We start from the raw sequence: 15162 nt of genomic DNA on the forward strand, positions 1-15162 counted from the left end.
AATTAGTGATGGTATATCGTCTAGTTCATATCACCTCGATGATATTTTTTCAATCTAGCGATATATTGTCTGGAAGATATATCACCCAACACTAATAGTGACTGAGTGCTTTGAACATTTGGCTAACAATTTTGCTCCAAAAGGTCAACCCTTGGTCCAAGCAATTTTTTTGTTTGTCATTTAATGCATTTCATCAAATCATTATTCCTCTCAATTGTAGCATTGAATCTTGAAAGGTAGGAAAACAACAATTAACAATTAAGTAATATTTTGATTAAGTGCAGAGAATGACATAAGTTCTGATGTCATTTGGTTCCACTGCATTGCTCAGTGTCTTACTCTAGCTTCCATTGATTTTGTACAGACTGTTTTGAGTTGCATCAAATGTTTGAAATGATGCATAGGAGCAGTTTCTGTAAAGACATACTTGAATTTCTTAACAATGCTTTGCTTACTTTGAATTCAATGAGCACTGCTATCGTAAGAAGAGATAGATTACTGAGGGAAAGGAAACCCAATAGAGAACATGAACCGCAGTGATTTTTAACTACATTAGCAAATTTTCAGGACTTTTGCAATTATAGACGATAGAATTTGACTGGTATGATAGTTTTGCCAATACTGATTAAGTAGGGATATATAGAGGCATATATTTTTGGTAAACAAGAAAGCAAAATTTCAGTACACAGAGTCAATTTTGAGTTCAAAAGCGGTAAATAAAATAAAATTTGGTGTTATAGTGGTGATAAATCAGATCAGAAGCAGTATATAAAATGATATTTTGGTTTTAAAATTGTGAATATAATCCTAAATTTGATTTAAAAAATGCACTTATTACATAAAATAAATATATCCCTTCTAATAGCACATTTATGTAGTTACCAGAGTATTAAGTTTATTCCTGTATAAAGGGATCCATTTTTGCTTCTCAAATATTTACAGCAGAATTAATCAATTTTCCGTGAATTGCATAACTCACAGAATAATTCAAACTTTTGAAAGTGTCGTGTCGGTAAATAAACTCTAAATTTCATGTTTAAGAGTTTCGTTTTGCATCATTTCGTGACAAAACATGATAGCAAAATACCTCACATCTTTCAGAAACATGAAAAATTACCATTACAATGGGTTATTTCACGTTTCATTTTTTCGTCAAAAACGAGACATGCATGCCTGTAGTGATATAAAATTGTGCTGGTTCAGTCAGCATGGCATTAGATTGCAACATCAAAGATGCATCTTCAGGAAAGCCTCCAATAAATAGGCACCTTGGGGGTGGCAGCAGGTAAAGGTGGCTGGAGTGTGCTCCTAATCACATCACCTCCAAGAATGCCCGAGATCATGAATGTGTGGGGCTCTGCATCTTCATCCTCTTTACTTACATCAGGAAAACCTAGCTGTTTTTTGTTTTTTCTCCAAAACCACACAATATTAGTTGAAGATATTTTGTGCAGTTTGCAGTTTTACCTGAATGGAATTATTGTAATTTTGTGGTAAAGTCAGTGTTGGCTCAGTACCTTGGTAGTTATAGAAATAGCACGGTATGCCTGAGGCATGGTTTGAATTCTGATCTGTGAACTGTACATTATATGGAGGGATAACGTTGAGATGGACCTAAAGGAAATCGGTAAAAAGGTAAAGGTAAAGTGTTCCCCTGTGCATAGCACCACGCCATGAAGGCGTATAGGGGGTGTGGGGGTAACGCGGTAGGGATGGAAAAGAGTATATAGATCTTGCTCAGGATAGGAATAGATGGAAGGCCTGTGTTGCTGCAGCCATGAACCTTTGGGTTTAAGAGGCTAGTGAATTAGTTAGTTGGTTAGAACTGTACATTATTTTAACGCATACTTCTAAATATGAATTTATTTGAAAGTAAGGCTACACTGTAGTAAAGGAAAGCTGACAACTATAGATTGTGACTTGTGTAATGAAAGTTATTTCTAGACATTGTTGTACAGTTTGGTCCAAACAAATATCCCCACCCAAAGGTTTTATTGAAAGCACATGAGAATGAAAGCTAACCTAATTTAACCAATAATTGTGAAGTTTACTAATAGAGAACTACCTATACTTTGTCTTGGGAATCCGTGGAGCAAGAGCATGTGGTAGTAAAGGGGAGAAAGCGAGTGGGCAGAGCAAAGCAGTGCGCACTGACGCAAACGGATGGTAGCTGCAGCTGCATTTTTCCCTCCATGGCCTAATAAAATACAATTCAATTCTTGTGTATGTATGATGTAATTCATGTCGATTATCTGTGTGAAAGGATGTCAATAATAGGCATTCTTATCTACAGTCACCAGTTAATGATACTTGTTTCTAAAATAAATAATATTGTCGTTCCTATGACATTGAAACAGATTTAAGTTGAAATATATGAAGAAATAAACAAATATTGCAAGTGGGGATATTTTTTTGGACCAAACTGTATTTCGTATGATTTCAAGTGTACAGACTGTTCATTAAGGCTCTTTCACTTTCTCTAACATAGTCGAGATGGAGGAGACCCTGGTGAGATGTAAGCAAGTAGAATCTGATGGTGCCAAAAAGGTAAAAGATCTGGAAAATAAAATAAAAGATGCCAAGACATTCCGTGAAAGGGAACTCAAAGCTGCAGAAGAGGATCTGAAAAGAATGAAAAAGAAGTCGGAACAAAGCAGAGCCCAGTGGAAAGATAAAGAACAGGTTTGTGTTCCTTTTGGAGGTACTTTCTCTCAGCATGATGCTTTCGTTTGATATAATACAATGTTGTTTTATCTTTTTTTTCCATGTTCATCTACAGCAAATATGGTTAACTAAAGTGTGCTAATTAAGTAATATTAAGAATAAATAATGTAACTGATAAGTTTCCACTGTACTTTTATTATCATGACATCAGATTTATCCTTGTTTATCTTGTCTGATAAGATTGTTTGAAGCATTGGGGGAAAACATTAATGTGCCAGAAATGATAATAATAGTAAGTGAAAACTACTTTGAGTTACAAAGTAAAATGTGCCATCCTTAAATTTTCGAGTGAAATTGCCAAGTCATACAATTTGCATTGGACTCTGTGAAGCCTTCTGAAATTAGTTAACACAAAACTTAAACAACTTATCTACAGTATAGCTTCTAATAACAGTTTTTGTTACTGAACTCAGAAATGACCAAAATGTCACATACCATGTTTTACACCCTAGCCCTTCATTTATTCTATATAGAGTTCAATTACAGATAGATTAACATCATAGATATTAGCTTCAAAATATTTTTGGCATTCATAGTTTGTAGAATACCAAACAGAATATGAAGTATGAAAAACATGCAATTACAACATAATTATTTAGTTGACAAAAATATTTCAGGCTAGAAAATATATGTATAAATATATGTATAATGCACTTAGTGCGGAATTTATTTTGTATGTTGTGAACATGCTGTCAAACATGGTATCTTGTATTCTTTATGCTGCAAGAACATAAACACAGGGTGAGCAAAAGGTGTGGAACCACCCCTATAAACATGAAAGCGGGATGACACATGCCAATCCAATGTCTCGAAACACAATGTTGATGAGATGGAAATAACGTAATATAATCCACTTATGGTCACTTAAAATCAGAAGTAAAGGATTCCCGGATAACAATATTATGTCATTTTCACGTCAGCCATGGTGTTATAAAAAAAAGTAGCTGAGGATGTAAGAGGGGGTGGCGTGACACCGCCATTATGACAATATTATGTGCAAAATGTATATTCATGGCAATAGTTGGTCTATGTGGGCCAGAGTCAGTGATGTCACCATCAGATCTGGCTCCAAAAGACCTAAATTGGCAACATTGCTCCGTAGCAGCTGCAGAAGGCAGAACCTCGTGTCTAAAGATGAAAACTCTTCTTACATGCCCTTTAAACACCACACTCAGAATCATACTTAACCCAGTTAACAGTAATAATGAGAAGGGAAACCAAACAGAAACTGACAGTTGGGTAGGGGCATTACGGGTGAGCTTTTGCATAATACTTGCCCTAATGATTTTGTCTGGAAAATTTTGTTTCTTGATCTGGAAAAGTCAGGGAATTTTCTTTGTATGAAATTGTAGATACCCTGAATACTGGTGCAAAATTAATGAAAATTTTACATTTTGCACAATTTTCAGGTTCAGTGTACATTAAAGTGTTGTTTGTCATTTGGTGGACCTGCCCGAACTCCAAAAAGTACCAGTAAATTCTGACTGACTTTTTGATACCAATACTACTGGTATGTTGATTTCAATACTTCAGGGTGGCTATTCACTGGGAATTCCTTGAATTCTAGGAATGATGTGTGAATTATTGGCACTGTGAATTCTGCTTGAATTTCTCTCCGTAGACGTGAAAAATCACAATTTTTATTAGTCCAAATCCCATTGAATTAATACATATTTATTAATGCTCTGAGGCAAGTTTTTTTCACAGTTTAGCTTTTATTTTTATTGAGGAGAGAAAAGAAAAGAGAGCTGCATGGAAAATAAAAATAATTCTCTCAGTCTGTTTGGTTTGTTACTGTCCTTTGCAGAACAATCTATCTGACATACGGAAGATTATTGCAAGATAAGATATTTTGAAGTTGATTAGGTAAATTTGAAATTCTTATGCAATTTACAATTTCTTGTAGATTACTATTTCCTGTTAAATTTGTGACTTGTGCTAATCGAAGTATTTCTAGTTTGAGTATGCGAAATGGCAAATCCAAGCTCCACACCTTAAATTAAATATATATACCATTCAATTAAATTGAATTAGAATTTTTGGACACATTCGAATCACACAGACCCTTTATATTGTTAATATATTTGTGTGTGTGTGTGTGTGTGTGTGTTTGATGATATGCGGTAATACGTAAGGTTGAAAGAGGGAAAATATCTGCTTGTACCCTCGAATTTTTGGAAAGTTCTCCTTGAAAACCGGGAGTTTTACTTGAATTTTATCATGGTCCTCGAGTGGCCACTCTGACTTGAACTTGCAATTGAAAGTTGTGTTCAGAATTTTTGTAAAATAGGTCTGACACAATATCAATGTATTTGTAAGTATTGGTGTGGCCGCGGTGGCTCAGTCGGTAACGCGTCTGACTACCATGCTCAAGGTCCCGGGTTCGATCCCCGGCCGGTTCAAATCCGGGAACTTTTCTAACGGTGAAAGTGGCCCCGGCGCCCACCCAGCGTCGAATAACATGGGTACCTGGGGGAAACCCTGGGGGGTAAAGGCGGTCAGGGGCGTGATGCTGATCACATCACCCCCACTCACGACCGGATCAAGAAAGTGTGGGGCGTTACCCCCACACCCCCTATACGCCTTCATGGTGTGGTGCTATGCACAGGGGAACACTTTACCTTTTTTTTTTACCTTTTACCTTTTGTAAGTATTGGTTGAAATTTTGTCACTGATGCCATTGTTTTTAAGTAGCTAGAAGTGCAGCCAAGAGCAACATTTGTCCTTTCCAAAAATTCGTTCATCCTTCCTTGTGACAAATTGGAAGGTCAGCACAAGAAGTTCCATGTAGTTTCCGAGAAACTGTGGATAAGGTCCCCCCTCTGTGAAGCAGATGATTGATTAAGTACGAAGGTAAAACTAAAGTGAAAGCTTCACACAAACTTCTCAAAGGCATGTAACTGCCTGGTCATTTCCAATTCTTGCTCGCAAACTTGAGGTAAAGGGATGAGGGTTGCTGTGGAATTTGCATTGTTTTATCTACATTAAAGTGTGGAGGAAGGTTGTAGATTCAACAATTTCTTCTTGTGCACTTCCCTTCTGTGTAAGTATTTTATGGAACTGCAGGTATCGGCCAATATCAATACCACAGTGACTTGTTTTTATTGCAAATGACAGAATGAGGTACAGCAGTGCATAAATAAAGCTGGCTAGATAAGCATTATTTTAATAACTGTATTTGTATATATTTTCATGTCACTTTTTCTCCCTCTTCAGGTTAGCCCAAATGAACAAGAATAATAAAGTTCACTTGACACTGAAGAGGATCCATCGATTTTTTTTTAGTATTAACTGCAACACTTTAAAAAGTATTGCAACATTTCAAAAACATTTTTTGCATCCTCTTGGTCTAGAGAGAAGTTCACAAGCAAAATTTTACCAAATGTCAGGAGACATTTTAAAGTGTAACAATGCTACATAAAAATAATTTTGGAGTTATTTAATGTCATTAAAGGAGTGTGATGTGATGAGTTAGTACAACTCGATAACTAGCCTTTGTTATTTTAAATTGGAATTACACAAGTATTGTTGTCAGTAGGAATCGGTCAGGGTATCAATATCCGCAAATAGTGGTATCGGCTCAGCCCTATTATTAATGTATAACTATTCTATTGGAATTATACCAAAACAATCTACCTGGCTTTTTTTTTCTGTAAATTATTCAAATAATTAGCAGCAAAAGCAAGAATATTAAAATACCTAAAATTATCTTTTGTCACACAATGTAAGTGCAATATTAAATAAAATTATGTAGTCTGCATAATATCCAGAACAATTACTCAGATAATTTTATTCAGACCCCGCAAGATAACCAAAGTCCATAAAATATGAGAGGTAATTTTGATTAATTTGAGCCGGTATCGGTATGAGCTCATCCCTAGTATTAATTTATTTGGACTTGAAAAGTACAGGGTGGACAGAAAGTCCATTTACACAGGCTTTAAATTTATTTCACTTTTAAGTCCTTTTTCATATGATCTTGCATTGTTGTTCTTGGGATGCCTAACTCTACAGAACGTTTGTGTGTTGATTTCATTGGTGATCGTTTAATCGATGCCTCTACAGTGGCACAAGTTTCGCCTTGAGTGTTTTCTGTCTCCCACTCCGAGGGTCATCAAGAACACTTCCCGTAGCAAATGCCTTCTTCCATCATAATAATATTGGCCGTGATGGTTTCCCAAAACGAACCTCACAAAGTCGTTTATTATATCCTGCAATGTTTTCCTGGTGGTACCAAGTTCAGGCACTTACACACAAGCCACCAAACGATCTTCTACAGTGAAAGCACTTGTGTCCGCAAGGGTGATTGTCCATTAAGATAAGATTATATACAACCGGGTAAAGTAACTTTATATTATTTTATTAAAGTCTAAAGGAACTTTTCGCCCACCTTGTAGTAGACATATTCATAAGTTGGGCTAATTTGAACTGCAAATATTTTTGTCAGTTAAACATGTACAGCTTCTTGAACTCTTTCTATTTCAATGTGTGTTGCAGGAATTTGAAACCCTTCGCTTGGAGGTGAGCGAACTGAAAGCAGCTATAGAGGGAGCTGAAAACCAGATCAAGTCATGTGAAGAAGCTTTACAGCAATATGTACAAGATGCTGCCAGATTCAAAGAGGAAGCTGCAGAAGCTAAGGTATGTTGAAGGGATTGTGCACATTGTAGCGGTATGTGAGGTTAAGGTTAATTATTGCAATTAGTGGGTAACCATTTCTAAGAACTATTCAAAGACCTATTACAGACCTTGAGTTTTTGCCTAATGTTACACAAAGGGGATGTTATGTCTTCATGTTTGAATCAACATACGTGACCATGCCCCTTTATACTGTGTATGTTAACCACAACATGTAACCACGCTTGCTAGATACTGGAAGCAAAAACAACCTCAATACTGGTACAAAATCCGTATAAGATTTCCATGGAAGTTGGACACAAATTAAGTAACACATAATTTCTGTACCTGCAAAATCTGTCTAATGTTAACTGGTCAAAAGGGTGGAGTTCATCTTGTCTTCTTCCTCGACACGTAACTGCGTGCACAGATCACTCTCACTCATTCGTACATTCTTAGGATTCTATTTGATTCAGCCTTGCAATATCACTATAAATAAAGTCAATGGATAACTTTAACTTGGATTTTATTCTTATAATTCTGCTGATGCAAATGAAAGGAATTTCCTTCAACGATAATAGTTCAACAATATTGTTCTGTATCTATACAGTAGAGATCTATATAAATTTACTAATGAACCCAAACATTATTCTTATTAGTGCTAATTTCTGATAACTGATATTATATTAAACTAATGCTCCGTAATTATTGATATGAAAGCTAATGTCGAACACATACCAATATTGAGCTAAACTACTCATTCTTACTATTTTGATGATATGGCCTGAATTTGACAATTTGGTTTTGGATTATTGATATCAATGACTCTTGATTGGAATTTGATTTTGATGTTTTCCATCATCTGATTTTCATTGGAGATGAAAATGGTTGTAGCAATGTTGGAAATAAGTGGGCAAATTATTCCCCATACTGTTATCCCCATTAAGTGTGGTGAAGCTATCCTGATCCGATTCATTCTTACCTCGTTTATGGGATGGACAAAATGGTGCATAGGTCTGAAACACCATAGTGCAGCATGTTAACGACAACTGGAACAAGGAGTTTCAGTTTATATCGCATAGCAGCTAAAGGCACAACTATAGGGATGCTAAATCTTATTTTACTGACATGTACAAATCCTGAACCTACAGTGATACGTGTGAATTGTTGACAGTCACGCAAAGTTTTGTGTACATTTTCAAAATCTTCCATAATGGCCAACTCTTTGAAAGTTTTTCTACTGAAGGTCATGCCATGAGAAGGCCTTCCCAATGGCATAGTGGTAACATTGTCGCCTAGTAATCAAGGAGTCCCGGGTTCCATACCGTGGGAGACACACAGTGGTTTGGATCCTAGGTTCAGTCCAAATTATCCTTCTGTGCATAAAGTGGACTTAAAACTAAACCTTACACAACACCTCGTCCCTCATCCCATGAGACAATGGAAGTTACATGAGTATTATTTGTGATGAACAAACATGAATATAAACAGTAATAGAAACTACTATAATTTGTGCAAAGCAGTGGGCACGTTACTAGTGTGTGTTTCTTTGTGTGTGTGTACAGTGGAACCTCTACTTTACATTTTTAAGGGCACCAAAGTGAAAAAATTTGAATGTGGGAAAATTTGAAATTCTAGAAAATTTTGTAACATTTTGCTCAGTTAGGATCATGAAACTATGTATGCTGTATACTGCAGGAAAATGTAAAATACATGGATATAAAATTGGCTTCCACTGTACACTGTATAATTTCAGTTTGTTCATGAATGGTGTTTGTTTTCTTGCAGAGTGCTGTCCAACAGCTTCAGAAACAAGTGAAGACTCAAAAAGAAATTATCAATCAACAAAATAAGGAAATACAACAGAGTTTGAGCAGAAAGGAAAAGCTGATAAAGGATGTAGAAGAGGAAAAACTTGAAATCCAGAAAATGGAGCACAGATTATCAGAGCTTAAAGCATTAGCTAGGGAATGCCAGTCTAAAGTAAGGAGACAAATATTTTTCAACATTGATACCAATTTCGAAATTATTGATATTCCTGTGCACTTATTTTGATAATGCATATAATGTTTTACTTCCAGTGTCAAGTGTATTAGTATAGGGTATATGTGTGTGTGTGTGTGTGTGTGTGTGTCAATGTAATATACACATGTTAGGATGGATTGAAGATCATACTTTGAAACTTTTCTTAGAAATTGAAAGTAGCCTAATGCGGAAAAGTTGTGTACAGATGTTTGTAGTAAACATGCAAAATTTTGTTCAAATTGAACATCATCTTGAAGTTCCACTTTTGGTGTCAATGCTAAACAGTGTACAGTGGAACCTTGATTTTATGTTTTTCAGGGGACCAAGGTGAAGTAACTTAAAATGTAGGAAAATGTAAAATCGGGTTCCACTGTATTTATTTATGGTTTTCAAAGGTATTTTGTTCACAACTCTGTTAAGTCAGCCGTAAAAAAAATCAAATTATTCATCTTTTTTCTATAATAAAGATTATGTGGTATTTTCAAAAATATTGCCATCTTAATCCTCGATTTCCATCGAAACTGGTTTTTTAACAGGAAATATTGAGTTAAATATTGAGTTGTAAGATTTCATCTTCATTTTTGTTTACCACTCAGCTTCCTTCCCTCCTCACACACACACAGTTTTTTCCTTAGAAATATCCCAGAACTCACCTCGGGAGGTGGCTGTATGTTGAATTCCACCTGTTCCCAGCCCATTCACCCAACAATTTGGCAATTCCTTCCCTCTGATGTATGAATGAAGTCCTTCTTTGTTCTAGTTTTTCCCAAGTTGTACTTACCTTCAGTGTTTGCTCTGATGAAATCATCTTGATTTTTTGCTTGGCAACCTTGTTCTGATGCTTCTGTCACTAAATTAATACAATACTCACCGGGAATTCCGGGAATGATGCGTGAATTTTTGGCTCCGGGAATTATGCATGAATTCTACTTGAATTTTTCTCTAGACGTGAAAAATTACAACTTTTATTAATCCAAATCCTTGCCCTGAGGCAAGTTTTTCAAAGTTGAGTTTTCGAGTCTGATTATGTGAAATTGTAAACAGTGGTGTAACCACAGGGGGATAGGGAGCATTGCCTCCCCCTTACCTTGGACTGAAATGAGTTCTAGGGGCCAGGGGGATAAACATTCACGGCCAAGTGTACCTGCAGGGGCCAATTACCACCCACAACTTCACATTGTATGCAAATAACATTTATTTTCGTAAAATTTTCCTGCTCGCTTCGCTCGCAATTCCTGCTTTTCTTAGTCTTATCAAGTTTAGAACCATAGCTAGGGGGCGGCAGGAGTCGGCCCTCCACACCGAACAATCTAAATGAAAGAATGTTGTAAAATTGATTGATTGATTGATTTGTGGTTTTAAGTCTACTTTATGCACAGAAAGGCTAATCGGAACTGGACCTACAGTTTAAAGTTGGATCCGAACCACTGTGCCATTTGCCTCCGCCGTTTATGGAAACCGGGACCCCTTGATCACAAGGCGACGATGTTACCACTACACCATCGGGGAGGCACAAAAATTTGTAAAAGAGCGAATGCATTGGCATCCCGTGAAATTATTTGCGCCCTATTAAATCAATATTGATTTCAGCCTGCAAAAATTAGATACAAAAATGTTCTTGATCGCTTTGCTTGCATTATTTCAATGTTCTCTGTAATGCATTGTATTGTAAATTATCAGACACAGAAATAACACTTGTCTTCATTGATTTTATTTTAAATTGTTTTGAGGAAAGGGAGCATGCACATTTGAGAGACAATTTATGTAATTTTTGCTGTTGGTTTATTGTGAGATGGATGACTTGGTTGTGTAATGTATTTAAATATTATATGTTGTATATAATATATATTAAAGAAACTTTGAATACGTACACAATTTAGTGTCCACGTCGCTCCATGTTGCATATATCGTGCATGAAAGTTATACATGTTAATGTAAAAAATAATTATATTTGGAATGCATTTATCAAGCATTTTCTGTCTTTCAAAAATAGTTTGTGTGCTTGTTTTCCATTGAAATTGAACGTGTTGAAAAATAATTCAAATCGTTTGTTCTAACACAAATGCTTTAGCAGCAACTTCTACCCCCTTTTTGCATAATTTACGAGGATAATGTCATCTGATGATGATGATGATACTAAAATCCCGGCTTGAGCATCATATCACTCATCCCCATCTTCGCAAATTAGCCAAAAGTGGCACAAGAAGCGAAGTAAAATTAAACAAATCAATATTATTATTATTATTATTATTATTACGTTTATCCTGGCATTTGCTCCCCCCCCACCCAGACAAAAATTCGTGGTTGCGCGTCTGATTGTAAATAGAAACTCAGCACCTTAAATGAAATATTTTAATTATGTTACGGATACCGTTTGATTGAATGAGAATTTTTGGATGTTGGAATCACATAGACCCTTTATATTATTAAGATATTTGTGAGTGGATGTTGAGAGGCGATAATATGTAAGGTTGAAATAGAGAAAACATCTTCAATTTTTGTAAAGTTCACCTTGAAAACCGGGAATTATACCTGAATTTTATCATGGTCCTACAGTAGCCACCCTGTAATACATCTTTGTGCTCTGGGCGTGATAGGGCAGTTTCAGTATCTGACTTTTCTTCTCACCATCAACTTTAGCTCTGCAATCGTGACAACTCTCAGCAGGAAGGAATTTGTCAGACTACAGTGTAGCCAGCTGCATAATAGTTCAGGGAAGGAATTCTGAATTCTCAAATGCTCCACACTAAAATAAATAAATACAATATCTGCAGATGTACCAATTTCAGATCTATATTGTAGTAATAATATTAAATTACAAACATTCTCTGAATATCCTGAAATGTTCAATTACCTCCATAATTAATGTGTAATCAGGAGACAGAATTCATGGTTCATATCTTCATATGCAAGAAGATTATGAAAATTTAGAACCACCCACATCCATAAGATATGAAATGTGGAATTAACCAAGGTGGAGGACGTGAATGAACAATTCAATTTTTGCACAGATTATTGCAATTGTATTAGTAGAATATTGGTTGTCAGAATTAGTAAATTTTATGTCAGTGTTCTATTTGCATTGGCAAAATTTTGTATTGTTCAACCCCCTACTTACTAGTAAACCCTAATTTTATACAGCATGTGTTTAAAGAATATATTGTAAACAATGTCAAAAGTAAGTAAAACATTACAGAGTCTCTGAAGTTTTAATAAAAGTACAGTGAAAGAGTGATACAGGAAAACCTCGTTAATACGAAGTTCAAGGGACCAAGAAATGTCAACTTCGTATTAAACGACTTCGAGTTATCCAAACTTTTCAAGATGGCGCCTGTTTTCAGGTGTAAATAAAGTAGAGTATAAATTAGCCCCACAAAGGATATTTTATACTTGGTGGTAGCTCAGAAAATAAGCTCTATATGTACTATATAATAATATTGTACGTTTTAAAGGAAGTGTAAAAAATGTTACACAAAATGAGAACACGGAGCTTAACACGGGCACAAAGATTACAAGGAGTCGGTTAACACCATTTATCCTGCCTAGTTATACAACCAGTTATGCACGGATGCATGTTGTGGCAAAAAGTCTTATAAAAAATGGTATTTTCTTTTAATTGTGCAAAGTTGTTGCTCTTCCACGAAATTCTTACAATTTTAGTTCATAAGAAACCCGTTTGCATGGAGACCTACGGAAAAGAAAAGAAAACAATCTCGTTTATTGCAAGAAGTGAATCTTGACAGTAGTCACACGCGAGCAAGAGACGGGAGATAATCGAACAGAATGAATATTGGATTTTATGTACTAGAACATTATCCGTTACAGGATTAACTGGTAAGAGAAGATTCTCTTGGGAGAGAACACAACCTTTCCCTGGCAAAAAACAAAACAAAAAAATCGGGCCTGTAAATTTAATTCTGGTACGGCTGTCTAAAACACATCCTAAAAAAAAGTCACGTATTCTTTGCTTCAGTTAACTTCATATTCGCCCCCCTTCCCTTTTTCAGGGAGCAGTCCAAACTCTTCCTCAACTTGCATTGTAATCGACTCTGAAAAAGTAAACACACAACTTGCGATGTTTGCACCCAATGTGTATCCTAGGACACATTAAACAGTGCCGCACTCGATAATCACTCTGGTTTGGATCCCACTTTAAACTGTATATTTAGTCCCGCTTAGTTCAGCAGTATAAAATGAACTAAAAACAAGTTTTACGAAACTTGCGTATTTTCAGATTAATCGACAATTCATTGTAGGTTTCAGGAGTATTCTGGAGGTCAAACACTCGCTCCGCCAAAACTTTTCCTCTCGTATTCCTACATTGAGCATTGAGGTTTTTTCGTTTTTTTTTAACAGCAGCACGCTAATGGTTCTGAAGAAAAGCGGTGATTATATGGCTTTGTGAGCTGAAGAAAAGCAGGGATTATATGGCTTTACGAGATTCAAAACAATGAAGCTTATTCCTTCCCACTGGGTGAGTCATTGCAGTTATCAGCAAGCCAGAGGTTTCCAGACGCTAGACTAAACACTGGCGCCAGCTGCAGCGTAAACACAATGAGACCGGCTGGAAGTTGGAGCAGCAGGTGGCAGAAGGGAAATCATCGGCATTTTAAAGATAACGCAGTTGTCGAAGACTGAACTTTTATCAGCAGTGTGAAAAATCACATTACCATGCGCACCAGTGGCGGATAATGAGCTGTTGTAGGAGAAGGAAGGGGGTCACTTTTATTTTACTTTTACGGTTTTTGTTCGTTTTAAAGAAGGTTTTCAGAACTGTTTGCTTTTTTTTAGATGCCAAAGGAGCCGGTGTGCGCACACGAGCAAGAATATCGTGGCCGAAACAATTAGCAACGGACCCCCCCCCCCCCTGCTTGCTGATAGATAAAGGGGAGAAGTCACTCAGACAACAAAACACTGTTTTGGCAAATTTTATGACCGGCAGTTGGGAAACGTATGAAGCGGGAAACTGGAGTTGCAATGTACGTAAGATCGATGTCAACTTTTGCAGGAAACCTAGATGACAACGCATTAAGTGGGTTGACGATCTTTAGTTGGCCTATGCGGCTTTGATTATCTGTAACAGTTTCCCATTTTTATGAAGTTCTACAGGGCACAAAGAACATGCTTTTAATGAAAGTGGTTACCGGAAGTTGTCTGCTACCAGGCCAAAAGTTGCTCGCTCATGGGAAATTGCTGTATCTGGAGCTCAGAGCTAGACAGATTGGTGAGACTTCCAGGCACCACGTGTCTTGTATTTTGGAACATTCGTGTGATCTTATCTCGCATTTCTCATCTGGCACTGGTGAATATTTCCAAGGTGGCGCATTCAGCGGGGAAAGAGCTTGACCTCCTATGCACATTGACAAAGAACGGGGAAAGAGCTTGACCTCCTATGCACATTGACAAAGAATGTCAATGTTCAGCGAGCATTTCGGGCTGCTTCCCTCGAGTTGTCAGCAGCTCTTATAACCGCGTTTGTTACAACCTGTCCCGGTTCCCACGCTAGCTGATGGCTAGCTTTTCTCGGTGCTGGAGAAAGTCAAAGCCAGGCAGCCAATTAAAATACGCAACGTGGCAACAGCGTCTATGTAAGCGCCTCTCTTCTGGCTTCCATTCGCTCCTCGCTGTCCAGCAGAGGATTTTCTCCTCATTTCTCATTGGCACCGAAACTGTCGAGCGCTCCCTAGCGCGGGAAACGGGACAGGTTCTAACAAACGCGTTATAGGTAGAGGCACATATTTTTGGTAAATAAAAAAGCAAAATTTCGGTACAAAAACGGAGTCAATTTCGGGTTCA

The 15162-nt window shown here is 36.8% G+C and overlaps 1 protein-coding gene across 1 annotated transcript in view; it reads left to right on the forward strand.

Moving 5' to 3' along the window:
- The window catches only part of SMC2 (structural maintenance of chromosomes 2), an 88278-nt gene that overhangs the window by 48637 nt on the left and 24479 nt on the right, over positions 1–15162 (forward strand). Inside the window, exons 16-18 of the mRNA XM_083131395.1 lie at positions 2489–2682; positions 7222–7365; positions 9130–9324. Coding sequence (XP_082987521.1) covers positions 2489–2682; positions 7222–7365; positions 9130–9324 — 533 coding nt within the window. The remainder of the gene's footprint in view (positions 1–2488; positions 2683–7221; positions 7366–9129; positions 9325–15162) is intronic.

The sequence above is a fragment of the Lepisma saccharinum genome, chromosome 1, assembly GCF_977018435.1.
Source record: "Lepisma saccharinum chromosome 1, izLepSacc3.1, whole genome shotgun sequence".
NCBI lineage: Eukaryota > Metazoa > Arthropoda > Insecta > Zygentoma > Lepismatidae > Lepisma > Lepisma saccharinum.